This window comes from Mirounga leonina, unplaced genomic scaffold (assembly GCF_011800145.1).
Source record: "Mirounga leonina isolate KUSES-001 unplaced genomic scaffold, KU_Mleo_1.0 Mir_91, whole genome shotgun sequence".
Taxonomy (NCBI): Eukaryota; Metazoa; Chordata; class Mammalia; order Carnivora; family Phocidae; genus Mirounga; species Mirounga leonina.
The window spans coordinates 20,155,035-20,172,416 of NW_023270839.1; the positions used below are offsets into that span (position 1 = coordinate 20,155,035).

General features: G+C 42.4%; 1 protein-coding gene across 1 annotated transcript in view; it reads left to right on the plus strand.

The window, feature by feature from the left end:
* The window catches only part of TUBGCP4 (tubulin gamma complex associated protein 4), a 36,196-nt gene extending 19,128 nt beyond the window's left edge, over positions 1-17,068 (plus strand). Inside the window, exons 10-18 of the mRNA XM_034994112.1 lie at positions 6,890-6,940; positions 7,361-7,466; positions 9,168-9,275; positions 9,718-9,856; positions 12,499-12,676; positions 13,216-13,350; positions 14,826-14,942; positions 15,574-15,713; positions 16,421-17,068. Coding sequence (XP_034850003.1) covers positions 6,890-6,940; positions 7,361-7,466; positions 9,168-9,275; positions 9,718-9,856; positions 12,499-12,676; positions 13,216-13,350; positions 14,826-14,942; positions 15,574-15,713; positions 16,421-16,433 — 987 coding nt within the window. The 3' untranslated portion in view covers positions 16,434-17,068. The remainder of the gene's footprint in view (positions 1-6,889; positions 6,941-7,360; positions 7,467-9,167; positions 9,276-9,717; positions 9,857-12,498; positions 12,677-13,215; positions 13,351-14,825; positions 14,943-15,573; positions 15,714-16,420) is intronic.
* The last annotated feature ends 314 nt before the right edge of the window (positions 17,069-17,382 follow it).

Sequence of the window (17,382 nt, forward strand, 5' to 3'; positions counted from 1 at the left end):
GCCAAAATCAAGAGTCAGAGGCTTAACTGACCCAGGCGCCCCCTAGTTCAGTGTTCTTAAGTGAATTGTGCTTCATCCACCAACTTAGATTGTGACCAGTGATTTTTCAGATGTGTATCTGTGCTGTGGCGTAAAATAAAATTTGGCTCACAGGTGTCTGATAATGTGAAATGAGATTTTTAGTTTAGTCAGTTGTTTTGTTTACTGTATTAGTGGTTTTCAACTTTGGCTGTGCATAGCATTGCTTCAGAAAATCTTAAAACATGCACTTGTAGGGGTGCCTGGGCGGCTCAGTCATTAAACATCTGCCTTCGGCTCAGGTCATGATCCCAGGGTCCTGGGATCGAGCCCCGCATCAGGCTCCCTGCTCAGCAGGAAGCCTGCTTCTCCCTCTCCCACTCCCCCTGCTTGTGTTCCTTCTCTTGCTTCGTCTCTCTCTGTCAAATAAATAAATCTTTAAAAACAAAACAAAAAAAACCATGCACTCGTATTAAGTCCTCACCTCCAGAGCTGCTGACTGGTAGATCTACATCGGGAGGGAGGGAATAGGTACTTGTATTTACACCATCCAACTAGACAACCAGCAAACAAACCACTGCAAGTGATTTTGAAGCATACCCAGTGCACTGCAGGATCTAGAACTGCTAGGAAGCTTAGTATCAGATACCCTCACAATGGAAGCATAGTAATCTGTTGTGAATATGATTTCCTTTTCCAGTCACTGTCTCAAAAATTGTAGGCAAGGCAGATAGCTGTAATGGAGACAGAATATTAGATCATAAAGTGAAATTCATTTGATTTTTTATGGGCAAGTAAATATTTAAACTCTCTAGAATACATGCTTTTGTCCTGTCATAATTTCAAGATTCTGCCCCTCCGCCTATAGCCAAGGCAGCCCTTATCTAGGGGGCTGGTGTCTTGAGGTCCTTTCATCTTATTTTATTAAATCTGTTTCTGTTCTTTTATTATTCTTGTGATAACTCTGGAGTTAATTCATGGAGGAAAGTAAAAATCTTATTGAATTTATACAAGATTTCAAATTTTTTTTTCTTGTGAAATTCTGAAATGTGGATATTGGTAGAAATTACATTTCCAGTTTGTAAAAATGATAGATAAAGAATGGAAGTTCAGACTCACTGAAGTTTTTTACAATTGTAGCTAATAGGCCTTTTTTAAAGGTATTCTCTTAAAATAACAATTTCTAGTAATGAAAATAGAGTTTACTTTTCAGAAGGAAAAAGGGGGGAGTGTCTTGGAAATATATCATACTCCTCCCCTTTTGGTTTTCTCTTTCTCTACTTTTTTAAGTATACATACTATATGAATTTATATAAAGTTCAAAAACAGTTAATATAAAGTTTAATATAAAAGTTCAAATGCAGGGGCACCTGGGTAGGGCTCAGTCAGTTAAGCATCTACCTCTTGATTTCAGCTCAGGTTGTGATCTCAGTGTCGTGAGATTGAGCCCTACATTGGGCTCTGAGCTGGGCATGGAGCCTGCTTAAGATTCTTTCTCTCCCTCTCCCTTAGCCCCTTCCCCACCTGACTCTCTCTCTCCAAAAAAAAAAAAAGTTCAAATGCAGAACTAATCTGGTGTTATGTCAGGATAGTATTTGACCTTGGTCAATGGGAAGGACAGGAAGAGGGCTTTCAAGGTGCTGGTTATACAAGTGTATTCAATTTGTGAAAATTCTCCAAGCTGTAAACTTATTATTTGTGTACTTTTCTGTATATTTTTTAGTACTTAAAAGATTTTGAAAATTAATTCCTAGATATTTGTTATTTTGATTTTTTTGTTGTTGGTTACTGTTTTTATGTAGAGAAATGGCAGTATTAATTTTTGTGGGTTAATTTTTTTTTTTTTTAAGATTTTATTTATTTATTTGACAGCGAGAGACAGCGAGAGAGGGAACACAGCAGGGGGAGTGAGAAAGGAAGGAGCAGACTTCCTGCTGAGCAGGGAGCCCGATGTGGGGCTCGATCTCAGGACCCTGGGATCATGACCTGAGCCGAAGGCAGACGCTTAACGACTGAGCCACCCAGGCGCCCCCCTTTTTTTTTTTAGTTCTAATAGTTTGTTGATTCTGTTGATTTTTCTAAGTAATGATCATATCATTTGGAAATAATGAGTTTTACAACTTCCAATTTTAGACTTCTTTTTTTTTTTCTTACAGACTTGGATCTCTAATACTACATTAAACAGCTGGAGTGATAGTTGATATAAACCGTGTTAATCACTGGAGGCAATAGTGGCCATTTTGCTTTGTTGGCTCTTAAAGATCATGCATTGACAGTTTCTCTATTACTCTAATGTTTGCTGTAGGCTTTTGGCAACATAAGTTTATCAGGTTAAAAAAGTTATCTTCTTTCTAGTTTGCTATGTGTTTTTATCATAAATAGATGTTGAATTTTATCAACTGCTTTTTCTATATCGATGATGGTGCAGTTTCTTGCTCTGGGTTCTTTTTCTCCTTCATCCACTCATAGGGTAAATTCCCGGTTAGATTTTCAGATGTTGAATCTTCCTGAGATAAACTGTACTTGAAAACATGAGATTGTATTTTTTAATACACTGTTGGATTTGGTTAGCCAGTATAATACTTGGAATTTTTGCATCTACATTTACTAGTGAAATTAGATGATTCTGGTTTTATTCCCATGTGGTTGCAGAACAAAGACTGTATAAGCCTCATAAAATGAGCTAGTTATCTATCACTTTTGTTTTTTCTAGAATAATTAAGATAGGAGTTGTTACTGGAAGTCTTATTGAATTTACCTGAAAAATTATCTAAGCTAGGTTGTTTAAGAAGGGGAAATCTTGGGAGAGCCTGGGTGGCTCAGTGGATTAAGCATCTGACTCTTGATTTTGTTTCAGGTCATGATCTCCGGGTCTAGGAATAGAGCCCCACATGGGGCTCCACGCTCATCAGAGAGTCTGCTTGAGGATTTCTATTCCCTTTCCCTCTGCCCCTCCGCCCACATGTGTCCTCTCTCTCTCTCTCTCTCAAATAAATAAATCTTTTAAAAAAGGGGGGGGGGGAGGAAAATCTTTACCAATTCAGTGTGTTTAAACCTATGTTAGTCTGTTCAAGACCTTTATTTCTTGTACCAATTTTGATATTTTCTACTTTTCCAGGAAGGCCCATTTCATCTAGATTTAATTTTTTAGAAAATCTGTAGCTATTTGTTTTACTTTGTATTTTATTTTAATCTTTTACTGTTGAATCTTACTAATCTTTTTGAAGAACCAGCTTGTGTTTTTATTACCCTATTTTTTCTTTATCTCATTGATATCTGCCTTTATTTTTCTTCCTTCTTGTTTCTTTGAGTTTTCTGTTACTCTTTGCCAGTTTCCTAGGTTGAAAACTTGACTTTTCTATTTGTAACCTTTGCTTCCTAGGAAATATATATAAAACTTTCCATATTGCTTTGACCTTGCCCTACAAGTTTTTAGCAGAGTATATATATTATCATCCTGTTCTTAAATAATTTTTTATTTTCTTTCTGATTTTCTTTTTAACCCCAGGGATTTATTTTTAATTTTGATTGCAGTATAGTTGGAAAACACAGTCTGTAGATAGGTCCTTTGGAGTTGATTGAGGCTTCCATTATGGATTAATGTAGGGCCTGTTTCTTGTTTTTTAGTTCTGCCTGTGCTCAGAGAGTATATATTCTGTGAGTCTAGAGTTCTATGCATGTTCTAATATCTCATTTCCAAGCTGTATGTTAGGCATGTGCATATTTGTAATGAATATATATTTATTGTTTTTCCTTTTATATATATATAATGTCCTCTTTATCACTTATGATATATATTCATTTCTATATTATATATATATAAATTTTTTTTTTTTTTTTTTTTTTTTACTTAAAATCTATTTTCTTAGTTAATGTCATTACCCACCTCTCTTCCAGGTCATTATTTACCTCATATCTTCTTCCATCCTTTATTTTCAATGCTTTTTACCTCCGTGCCCCCAAGCAACCACTGATCTGCTTTCTGTCACTAGAGATTAGTTTGCATTTTCTAGAATTTATATAAATGGACTCAAACAGTATGTACTCTTTTGGGGGAGGAGATGGGTCAGCCTGCTTTTCCTCATGATTATTTTGAGGTTAATCCATGTTGCATGTATAAATAGTTTATTCCTTTTTTAAGCTTGCACAAAATGTTCCTATAACCATCATTAATATCACTATTTTAAACATTTCTCTAAATGCATTGCTGAATGGCAAACATATCCCTGCACTTGAGCACTCATTTCATAGCAATTAGGTACCACTTTTATAAATACCATTATTACAAGTGTTTATAAACACTTCTCTAAATGCATCATAGAAGAGCTAGCACACCCATTCCCTGAAATAACTTCTCAAAGTATCCTGAACATATAATTTTTTTTAAACTTTGTTTTATTGAGGATCTTTATTACATGTTTTCATTTTTTATTTTTCACCGTTAATACATGTGCTTTTATTTTTTTAATCAAAATGTATTTGATATATAACATTGTATAAATTTAAGGTATTACATACAGCATGTTGATTTGACACATTTATGTATTCTAATAAGATTTTCATTGTAGGGATAGTTAGCACCTCTGTTATAGCACATAACTATCATTTCTTTTTTGTGGTGGGAATAATTAAGATCTAGTCTCTTAGCAAGTTTGATTATAGTACAACTTTGTTGTCCATTTTCACTATACCATGACTTAGATCTCCAGGACTGACTTAAATACTAGTTGCAAGTTTGTACCCTTAAAAAGCATCTCCTTATCCCCCTACCGCAGCCCCTGGTAACCACCATTTTACTCTCTGTTTTTATGAGTTTGGCTTTTTTGGACTCCACATATAAATGCTATCATGCAGTATTTCTTTCTCTGATGTATCTCAGTATACTATGCTCAAGGTCCATCCATGTTGTCACAAGTGGCAGAATTTCCTTCTTTTTCATGACTGAAATATATTTCATTATATATCACATCTTATCTGTTCATTCATCACAGACACTTAGTTGTTTCCATATCTTGGCTATTGTGAATAATGCAGTAAACGTGGGAGTGTACATATCTCTTTGATAATCCTGTTTCGTTTCCTTTGTGTATATATCCAGAAGTAGAATTCTGAATCATATGGTAGTTCAATTTTTAATTTTTCAGGAACCTCCATACTGTTTTCCATAGTGGCTGAACCAATTTACATTCCCACCAACAGAGCACAAGGGTTACTTTGTTCCACATCCTCACCGACAACTTGTTACCTCTTCTTTTTTTTTTTTTTTTTTTTAAAGATTTTATTTATTTATTTGAGACAGAGAGAATGAGAGACAGCATGAGAGGGAGGAGGGTCAGAGGGCGAAGCAGACTCCCCGCCGAGCAGGGAGCCCAATGTGGGACTCCATCCCAGGACTCGATCCCGGGACTCCAGGATCATGACCTGAGCCGAAGGCAGTGGCTTAACCAACTGAGCCACCCAGGTGTCCCATGTTACCTCTTCTTGATGATAACCATTCTAATAGGTGTGAAATGATAGCTCATTGTTGTCTTGATTCGCATTTCCCTGATGGCTAATGATATTGGGCATCTTTTCATGTACCTGTTGGCCATCTGTATGTCTTCTTCGGGAAAATACATGTTTAGTTCCTCTGCCCATTTTTTAATTGGATTGTTTGTGTTTTGTTGTTGTTGTTATTGAGTTGTAGGACTTCTTTATATATTTCAGATATTCCTTATCAAATATGTGGTTTGCACATATTTTCTCCCATTCTGGAGGTTGTCTTTTAAATTTGTTATTTCTTCTGCTGTGCAGAAGCTTTTTTATTTTTTTAAGATTTTATTTGTTTGATAAATAGAGGGAGCATGAGCGGGAGGGGCAGAGGCAGAGGGAGAAGCAGACTGCCCACTGAGCACGGAGCCTGAATCAGGGCTTGATCCCAGGACCCTGGGATCATGACCTGAGCCGAACGCAGATGCTTAACCGATTGAGCCACCCAGGCACCCCCCCACCCCTTTTTTTTAAAGATTTTATTTATGGGACGCCTGGGTGGCTCAGTCGGTTAAGCGTCTGCCTTCAGCTCAGGTCATGATCCCAGTGTCCTGGGATCGAGCCCCATGTCGGGCTCCCAGCTCAGCGGGGAATCTGCTTCTCCCTCTCCCTCTGCTGCTCCCCCTGCTTGTGCTCTCTCTCTCTGTCAAATAAATAAAATCTTAAAAAAAAAATAGTGTACAATTCAGTGGTTTTTAGTATATTCAGTGTTGTGCAACCATCACCACCATCTAATTCCAGAACATTTCCATCTCTTTTTTTTTTTTCTTTAAACTGTCCCTTCATTCTTGGGGTTAACTCAGCTTGGTCATGGCATATATTCTGTTTTCAATATATTGCTGGATTTGTACAAAACCATTCTTTTTTTTTTTTTTTAAGATTTTATTTATTTATATGAAGAGAGAGGGAACACAAGCAGGGGGAGTGGGAGAGGGAGAAGCACGCTTCCCGCAGAGCAGGGAGCCCGATGCGGGGCTCGATCCCAGGACCCTGGGATCATGACCTGAGCCGAAGGCAGACGTTTAACGACTGAGCCACCCAGGCGCCCCCAAAACCATTCTTTTAATTTTTTTTTTTTAAGATTTTATTTATTTATCTGAGAGAGAGAGACTGAGAGAGAGAGAGCACGAGAGGGGGGAGGGTCGGGAGGGTCAGAGGGAGAAGCAGACTCCCTGCCGAGCAGGGAGCCCGATGCAGGACTTGATCCAGGGACTCCAGGATCATGACCTGAGCCGAAGGCAGTCGCTTAACCAACTGAGCCACCCAGGCGCCCCCCCAAAACCATTCTTGATAGAACTTTTCTTTGGAATGAAATTTTGTCCCTGTTTTGTTCTTTTCACAGCATCTCTGGAAGCTGATGGTGGAAGAATCAGATTTACTGGGTCAGCTGAAGGTAACAGCTTAGCTGTCTTTTAATTCTTAAAATGATGCTGGTGGGCAGTGACTTTATTCTCTAGGCTCTCCTGAGAGCATTGGTTGCCTGTACCCAGACTTCAGAGTGGCCTCACATGTCCTCATCCAGGAGGGCAAACTCTCCCTAATATACACGTGTACTATAGCATAAAGGTTTGGGTGTTTACTTTCTTCTGGGAGAACATACTTGTGTTGCCAATGAATAAATGACACTAACGACACACCAGTTGTCCTGCCTTGAGGAGTTGCAAAGTATGCCCATGTGAAATGCCCAAAGCCTGTATCCTTTTGTAGGCTGGGCTCACACTGATGAGATTAGAAACTTCATGTATAATGATGACAATGAGGAGCTCCTGGCCCTGCTAGATTACTGAATTATAAATTGAAATTCTTTCCGCAGATCATTAAAGACTTTTACCTTCTGGGACGTGGAGAACTGTTTCAGGCCTTCATTGACACAGCTCAACACATGTTAAAAACACCACCCACTGCAGTAACTGAACATGGTAATTGCCCTGTGGGCCTGAGAATTACCAGTTGACTGATGTTGTAGGGTGTTTCTTGATAGCTGCTGAACCATTCAGTCTGTTCCACGTAAGAGCAGCCTGGTGAGTTACAGAGCAGTGTTTCCAAAGATGGAAGGCCCTTCAGGTGGGCTTGCACACTGAGGTCATCGGGAGTAGCCTCTTGATCCTTCCGGGAAGAGTGGGTATAAATCAGGTATTTTATCAGATTATAGTCCTACATTCCTCACGGGACATATCACTACTTATTGCCACTTGTATTCGAATGCTTTAACTTGTGAATGATGGAAACCTAACCTGAGCTAACCTAGGTAGAAAAGGGGAATTTATTTGCTATTTTATCTGTAACTCCAGTGGGATAGGACTATAGCTGGACTTCAGAACAACTGAAACTAGGGACTTGAATATTGCTAGAATTCTCTTTCTTACTGTGTCTTGTCTGTGCCTCTTCCATGCTCTCTCATGGCCTTCCAGTCCCATTTGGAAACATGGCCAGCAACAGTTTCCAGGAACCACCTCAGAGTGTCTACTAGAGGAGCCAAATCCAGTCTCTCTGGTAGCCAATTTTAAAAGATTCCAAGAAAGGGTTTTCATTAGCCCTGTCCAGATCATATATATACCCCCGCATCAAAGATGTCAGACATTAAGATACACCTACTTCAGTAAAGGGTTCACCCATGACTAATGGGAATGATCACCATTCCCATTCAAACTACATGAGGAGAGGGCACCTGGGTGGCTCAGTCGGTTGGGCGTCTGCCTTTCACTCGGGTCATGATCTCAGGGTCCGGGGATTGAGCCCTGCATCCAGCTCCGTGCCCAGTGGAGTCTGCTTCTCCCTCTCCCTCTGACCCTCCTCCCCGCTTGTGCTCTCTCTCTGTCTCAAATAAAATCTTTAAAACAAGCAAAAACCAAACTACATGAGGAGAGTCAGGAAAGGATCAGAATCAAAAAAAGAAAATGGGGGGAAACAACAGGGTTACCTTTTTTCCTACTCTATAAAACAATAGATGGCCACTGTACTCACATAAGACTTTTCTCATTGCAGATATGAGAAAACCCAATTCAAACTCATGCAAAGGGGAAGAAAAATGTATTGATTCTGATAACTGAAAAGGTCAGAGGATGAAAGCTTTAGGCAAAGTCTGATCTGGTGACTCACATGACGCCTTCAGGACTTGGTGTCATTCCATCTTTCACCTCTGCCTTCTTTCTCAGACAGGCCTGCTCCATATGGTAGCAAGACGGCCTCCAGCCAAGCTCATATCCCACTAAGTCCCTGTTTATCTAAAAAAAAAAAAAAAAAAAGGCTCTACTCTGAATAGAGCCTCTGGATTGGCCTGGCTTGAGTCATATTCATGTCCCTAAACAAAACAGTGTAACAAGGTAGAGTATTATATTCCATTTGAGCATGCCTGGGTCACTTGCCTACCCCTAGCATCAGGTATTGTCAACCCCACTGAATCACTTGGATAATACTGGGAGGGATGATTCTCCAAGGAAAATTGGGTGCTGTTATCAGCAAGAGAAGGAGAAATGCATGCGAGGCAGGCCAAAGCAGCCCATCTCCACAGCGTCCTATGGTTAGCGTCAGGCAGGCTGGAGCAGAAGTGGAAAGCCAGCAGCATCTGGGTCTGTCATGTAGCCTAACGTTCTTGTCAGCCCATGTGCTCCTTCTTGCAGATGTGAATGTGGCCTTCCAGCAGTCCGCACACAAGGTCCTGCTGGACGATGACAACCTTCTCCCTCTGTTGCACTTGACGATTGAGTATCACGGAAAGGAGCATAAAGGTTTGCCATTCTTTCTTGCATCTTTCTGCTCCTACGGGTTCATCATCTGTTCTCCCGTCAGTGCTTCCGCCCACCTCCACAGAAACCGTATCATTTTGGACCTTAGAAGTCACCTTGTCTGGGGCCCTATTTTATATGGGAGGAAAGGGAAATCCAGAGAGGCTAAGTGGGATGCTCAGGCCATGGTTTTGTTTTTGTTTTTGTCCTGCTGCTAGAATGGTCTCTTTTTATTTCCAGCCACCAGACTTTAAGGCTGAAAAAAATTGGAAAGACCTCCTAAGAGAATGTCACATAGACATTCCTTGCCTCCTTCTGCAAGTCCCCATTTTGTCGCCAATATGCTTCTGACACTGCAGGCTCGAGTGAGCACTCACCTCATGAATGTGACTCACCTTGTCAAAGCCCTGGTTCTAGATGAACCAAGTGTCTTTTCTCTTAACAGATGCTGCTCAGGGAAGAGAAGGGCCTTCTCGGGAAACTTCTCCCCGGGAAGCCCCTGCATCTGGTTGGGCAGCCCTAGGTCTCTCCTACAAAGTGCAGTGGCCACTGCACATTCTCTTCACCCCTGCTGTTCTGGAAAAGTGAGTATTTCTGAATTTCTCATTGGTAAATATGACTTGACTTCCAAGGGTAGAAATGATCAAGGGATAGAATTGGTGGGAGCAAGATAACCACGCAGCTGGTGGTTGCACACAGTCTGTAAATCAGAGGCTGCAAACTCAGATGCCTTCGTGGACTGGACAGAAAACTTTAGCAGGTGAAGCTGTGGACACGAGGCCATGGGGGGTGCTGGGTGCTGGGACGAACAGGAGGGTCAAACCCTCAAATCATCAGTGTGGTGGTGGTGGTTGTGTGCGTTTGTTGTTAAAAACGGTTTTATTTTTTAAGCAATCTCTATACCCAACATGGGGCTTGAAATGACAACCCTGAGATCGAGAGTCACAGAGGCGCCCCTGTTGTCATTTTTTAAGTTGCAAAGTCGGCAGTTTACAGCCTGCCAGTCTGTGGCCTCTGGAAGGTGCAGTCTTGGGCGCCACATGGAGAAGCTGGCTGTGGGTAATTCCATCAGACTAGCAAGTTTCCTCCCTAAAACTTTTGCAATCTTTTGTTGATCTACCTGGGAAGACTTTCTAAGCCCAAGTGTTTGCTGTGGACTTGAGCCACTGCAGAGAGATCACCTTCTTACCCAGGGAGAGGCGGTGGGGATGGCTAAGCTGGAGTGGAATACAGGAGCGGGACCAACGTGGTAAGAGGCTCTTGGATCAGCTTTGTTCTTTATCCTGAGAGCCTGCCAGGTGCTGTTGCTCGGCTCCGTCAGGACCTCATGTCCCCAAGCCAAGGAAGCAGAGCTCTAGGGGAAGGGAGGCTGGAGAAGCATGCTTGGCTAGTGGTCGCCTGTGGAATCCGTCCCCACACCATTTATGAATCTCTCAAATCCTGTGCTGGCCCCTGCCGTGGTTGGAGGACGGCAGCTGTTGTGCTCCGACTAGAGGAATGGAGGAAAGGGAAATAAATGAACAATAGGGCCTCTCTTCATCTCTCTGCTCCTGTTCACAGTCCTCTCACCTTTTTGGGTAGAGCTTAGGGTATGAGAGCCTAGGCATGAACTGGAGAAGACGAGGCTGGTCGAGGGAGATTTCTGTGGCAGGTATAGAGCCCACAGCCCACCTGAGGAGGCTGCACGGGCCTTGTCCTTGAGCCTTCACAGCTCCCAGTGTCCCACAGGGAAACATTTACATCCTCACCTGATACACTCTGAACACCCTTGAAGAAATCAATCTCAGATGTATTTTTTAAAACTTTTTATTATGAGAATTTCCAAATATAAACAAAGTATGGACTATAATGATCCCCCACATATACATTATCCAGCTTCAGTAACAGTCAACATTATGCTGCTTGTTCCATCTCTTGTATTCGCTAGAGCCTTATACAGCAAAGCCCAGACATGTCCTTTCACTCCATTGCTGTGCAATTCGGAAAACGCATGTTTTTAATGTAATTACAATGCAGTATCACAGCCAATAAAATTAACAATAAGTCCTTATCTGGTATCTGGTGCAGATTGAAATTTTCCCAGTTAGCCAAAAATGTCTTTTTATATTTCGGTTTGTTCAAGTCAGAATCCAAACAAGGTGTACTATTTTTACTATGTTGTTCCATTAGAAATAGATGATTTTAAAAACCAAATCAGATTGGTTTCTGCAAATCTGCCTACAAACAAGTAAATATATCCAGTTCCACTAGGAATCAGCTGTTCTTCCCATGTGTGTTCTCAGCATAGGGCTCAGCATTAGGCAGCTAGCCCCTGAGCTTGCTATGAGGCAGGAATTAGGGACCCTTCGATTGCGTTCTCTTCTTTAGGACAGAAAATCAGATTAACTGAAATCCTTGCTTCCTAACACATTCTTATTATTGCTCCATGCAAGACCCTCCTTCCTTCTTACACATACACCATAAAACCACTTCCCAGCACAGAAACTGGAACACCGAAAATAATGGTCTTTCCCAGTCTCACTCACTCCCTTGGCTTCCCCAGCCCAAGGTCACCACTCTCCCACAGCCATGTTTTCTGTCCTTTTAATATTTAGTTTTATAACATTACATGTCGTGGCCAACGTGGTAAGAGGCTCTTGGATCAGCTTTGTTCTTTATCCTGAGAGCCTGCCAGGTGCTGTTGCTCGGCTCCGTCAGGACCTCATGTCCCCAAGCCAAGGAAGCAGAGCTCTAGGGGAAGGGAGGCTGGAGAAGCATGCTTGGCTAGTGGTCGCCTGTGGAATCCGTCCCCACACCATTTATGAATCTCTCAAATCCTGTGCTGGCCCCTGCCGTGGTTGGAGGACGGCAGCTGTTGTGCTCTGGCTAGAGCTCAAAGTATGTTTTTTTTCTACTCGGTGGTTTTATTAAACATTATTTTATTATTATTAAGCCTTATTTAAAAAGTATATAAGGCTATATGTAATCTGAGATTTACCTTTTTTATTCAGAATCCTATTGCTAGGGGTCATCTTGGGTTGTGCAGCTGAAGCGCATTCATTTTGACAGCTATGTAGTATTCCACCATATAAATAAGCCACAGTAAATTCATCCATGGCTCTAGCCATTCTCCTTTCCTTCCTGCCTTTTGGGGGACGGGTGGCAGGCACAGAGTCCTAGGGTGTGTCATGCAGGTGAGGTGGGGAGTGAAGTTGTATTCTTGAAGAGCCTGACGTTTCTGTCCCAGGTACAATGTTGTTTTCAAGTACTTACTGAGCGTGCGCCGGGTGCAGGCCGAGCTGCAGCACTGCTGGGCCCTCCAGATGCAGCGCAAGCACCTCAAGTCCAACCAGACCGACGCAGTCAAGTGGCGCCTAAGAAATCACATGGCATTCTTGGTGGATAATCTTCAGTACTATCTCCAGGTCTGGGCCGAGGGATGAATAGGAGGAAGGGGTATGAAGAAAAGTCTGGGAGGTTGGCAGGGTTTACTGAAGAGGGGCTGCAATCCTGCATTGGATGAAATGTTGGGGGTTGAGAAACTTTACAGATTTTATCACCGGGGGGGGGGGTTTCTTGGTGGCATTTTAGAGGAAAGTGGGAATAAAATGGAAGGAGAATGAGGAGTTTGGGGTTCTTGTCAGCAATGCAGTATTTAATTCTGTTGATTTGGCCCTCATTTTTAGAGTTGGCTAGAATGTCTGGAATCTGTAGGACTTAACCAAGTCAGTCAGTGGAGGGGATGTGGCATGAGGCGGGGGGATCTGCCAGAACTTTGGAGGTTATTAGGCATTAGGCAGATAACTTTCTACAAGGCTAAGCAACATAAGGGAGCCTTTGGTCAGCTTTAAAGTGGCTTGAATAGGAAGGAGAATTTCTCTTTCTTACTGTCAGGCATCTTAATGTCCTCGAGTGCTTAGAATGTGCTAGGTCCTGAAAGTATTTGTGTGTCACTGCCCATCAGGTAGATGTGCTGGAGTCTCAGTTCTCACAGCTGCTGCATCAGATCAATTCTACCCGCGACTTTGAAAGCATCCGATTGGCTCACGACCACTTCCTTAGCAATTTGCTGGCTCAGTCCTTTATCTTGTTGAAACCTGTAAGTAGGGCTGTTGGTTTCCTCAGACTGCTTCTCCCCTGACTGTTCCCTTAGATCCCGAGTTGCCAGGATATGGAAATATCATTAAACAATTGCTCGATCTCCATTTTCAGACCTTTTTCACAACTTAAAACTAAAAGGGAATGTTAAAAGGGAACTTAAATGTCTTTGAATTTCTGAAATATTGTATCCTAGGGATGTAGTGAGCAGCTATAGAAGAAAGAATGTGTGCTGAACCCTCAAAGGGAAGGATTTAATTTTAAAAACCTTTCTGACACCACAGAAAGACTAACAAAAAGCATATATGGTACTTACTTTCTTAGCAATCTTTTGGATCGGGATCGACCAGTTGAGAGTTGTTTTCACAGAGAAGTGGAGTAGTGTCTCCCTCTCTGTGTATGTGTGTGTGTACATCTCCTTCAGGGGAATTCTTCTCAACCTTGGCTACACATGGGAATCACCTGGAAGCTTTAAAAAATCTGGGATCCCGAGCACTTAAATTAGAATCTCTGGAGTGAAACCCAGGCACTAGTGTTTTTTAAAGCTCACAAGTGCTTGCCAATTCCAGAATAGAAAGCGGGAAGGTTGAAATGACCCCTCATGGTTTCTCTGATTATACAGGTTACATAGATGACACTTCATCTCAGAAGTCAGCCAGCCGTTCTCCCTCAGTTCTGCCACACCACAAACACTACAGCCTTCTCTTTTGTTCCTATTCGGAGCTATGTTGCTGCACTAGGGGAGAGCTGGTTACACAGATGCCGCTCCCAAGGGCTCTTTCTGTGAACTGACAACACCAAAAGCCATCGTGACAGGCAGACTATCCTCGAATGGCATGAGCACATCCTTGGGAAAAGCAGAAGATCAGCGCAGGTGGTCACCATTAAGTATTTATTGAGTGCTTACTGTATGCAAGGCACTGGGGATACAAAGAGGTATAAGTCATGGCTCTGCCCTTAAGGAGCTCACAATCTAGTTGGAGAAACAGAACATACATACATACATACACAGATCAGTAACAACACAGGTGGCCGGAACAGAGGCCAAGAGAACAGTACAGATAATAGAGAGAGAGAAGCAGGGGGATCACTAACGGCTACACGGGGAAGGGAGTGCTCCACTGAGAAGGTGGAACGTGAACTGGCATTAAGGAGAGGATCCCGGGTATAGGGAACGACAGTGGAAGCAAAGCTCAGGGCAGGAGCACACTTGGTGGGTCCAAGAAATGATGACTGCTGTGATGTGGCTACAGTGGGAGTTTTGTGCAGGGGTACCTCAGAGAATGATAGCATCTTTGCCAGGAAGGGAAGAGTTTGGTTTACACTTGTTGCGTTTGGAGGGGCCGGCAGGACTGCCACGTGACATGGTCTCTCCTGAGGTCAAAGAATGGGAATAAGGTAGCTCTGTTTTCCCAAATCTTTAATTTCATACATGTATCTTCCTTCTTTTCCTAATACCACCTGTTTCCTGGGTAGGTGTTTCACTGCCTGAACGAAATTCTAGATCTCTGTCACAGCTTTTGCTCGCTGGTCAGTCAGAACCTGGGCCCACTGGATGAACGTGGGGCTGCCCAGCTGAGCATCCTGGTGAAGGTGAGTCTGCCTGGCTGTTGGCAGTATGCAGCCCTGTCCAAAGGGGAGAGGTGGTTTTGCCAATGGGGAATCATGAGCTTTCCCTCTGCGTCAGTAAAGCATTTCCCCAATACATAATGTACACACAGAAATAACAAGATACAAAGATTAAAATGTTGGTATCAGTTCATTTTGAAGCAGATAGTTATGTGCCATCTCAGCATTCAAAAATAGTTCAGCCGTGAATAGTTTCTTCAGCCCACAGACATGCATTGGCTTTTTTCTCACATTCTCCTATCCACCCTCCTTCCTTTCTTGAGCGAACTCTGTTTCACTGGGATTGTAATTATCTGACTCGAACAAAAACACGCAGGCTCTCCCCGGCCCCAGTATAAAACAGAATATATTCATTTGAAAGCGGATGCTAACTTCCTACTGAGAATGGGAGTGTACTTCCACAGAAAGTCATGCTATCTGTGGACTCGGTACTAAGAAGACCTTTTAGGAGCTAAGAGAAGCGAGGCTGTGGGAAGGCCAGCTGGTGCTGTAGAATTTTGAGCAAGAGTTTTTCAACGAGCTCCCCCCTCCCGCCTCACTCCACACGGACAGTTGGTGAGTCTGAGAGGAATGACAGCCCGACTCCTCTCTGCAGGGCTTTAGCCGCCAGTCTTCACTGCTATTCAAGATTCTCTCCAGTGTTCGGAACCATCAGATCAACTCAGATTTGGCTCAACTACTCTTACGACTAGATTATAACAAATATTACACCCAGGCTGGCGGAACTCTGGGCAGGTAGGAACCAGCCTCGGGGAAGTCTGTGGAGAGAGAGAGGAGAGAGAGAGAGAGAGAGAGAGAGAGAGAGAGAGTGTGTGTGTGTCTGTCTTTTTTAACAAGTTATAATTCCAGAGCTGGGAGACGTTAGCCACTGTCTCATCCAAATGGCCTCATTTTATAAACAAGGAAACTAATTAAAGCTCAGAGAGATAAAGGGGTGTGTTTGATCTTTATTAATTTTAATGAAGCTCATTTTCTAATAAAAGCCATTGTCATAGTAAAATACTAAAACTCCTGATGCTGAGATGGATTTTTAGTTCTCAGCTGGGCTGGAAGAAAGAACTGGGAAGCGGAGTGGCTGTGGTTGGTTCCCAGGTCTGACATTAACCAGCTCTGCAGCCTCAGGCACCCTGCCTCCCTGGCCCCCAGCCACGCCAGGGAAAGGTGATCGCCCCTTCTAATTCTTAGCTTTTTAATCCAGTAGATTCAGTGGTGGTTGGCTTTTCTCAGAGGGCTCTTCTATTTTTAAAAAGCACTTTATTGTTCTCCTTTCTCTCTCTCAGATGTCCTCAAGCAGATATTTCCTAAGTGATTTCAGCAAGAGTCAAAGAAAATTGAGTTTTAGAAGATGACATTATGTAGATCACAGGCTGCCCTGATTCCTCTTTCTTTGAAGAAAATCTTGGGAAAGCATATTTGATGAGGCTCTTTTTTTTCTTTTATAGTTTCGGGATGTGAAAATACCTGGTTCACAAATCAATAGTCTCTCACCATGTTCCCAAATCTGACAGAAGATTCAAAACAGCCCACTCTCCAGCCACTCAACAAATGCCTGCAGCCTACTGAGGGCCCTACCTTTTCCTCCTAGAAGCTACTACTACTGAACATTCGTGGGTACAAATCCTTCCCCATGTGGAACGGTCTGCCCCACTGTAGGGGAGCTCTTGCCTCACCCACCACGGAGGGCACGTGGTGACCCTGCAAGACCCACTACACGGAGGACATCTATTGGACACAACCATTTGCTGAGCACCTACAAGGTGCCTAGGTACTGTTCAAGCTGCGAGAGACGGCAGTAAGTAGTAACTTCCAATTATTTCAGACTGGAAAATAGGGCAATTCTAGGTATGGACAATGTATTTAAAGTGTTACTACTATTTTAACAACAAAGAAAAGGGGTCCTTAAGAAAAAGCTGAGGTCAAATTCTTAGATTTCAAATATTGAAAACTACGAGTCTAATTATCCCCTTTTGGAAGAACCACAGGAATTAAGGTTCCCTTGATCTGGCCCAACCATTACTGTAATTATTAATGTTCATCTTGGTGTGAACCAAAATAAATGTTTATTGAACAACTCCCTCTATACGAAAAAAGAATGCAGCATTCCAGCTTCAGTCTGTAGCCAGTGACTCTGGTCCTTATCTCTATGACAGAATATCCTCTACCACACACTGCGTCCTGTTTCCTACAATTGTGTGAAGGTGACCCCTTCCACTGCTGTCTATGGAGAAGTTAGCAAACTATGGCCCGCCACCCGTTTTTGTAAATAAAGTTTTATTGGAACCCAGCCACACTCATTTACCTATTGTCTATGGTGGCTTTCATGCTATCATGGCAAAGGTATTTGTGACACATCAAATGGTCCAGAAAGCCTAAAATATTTACTGATTGGCAAGAAAAACCTTTT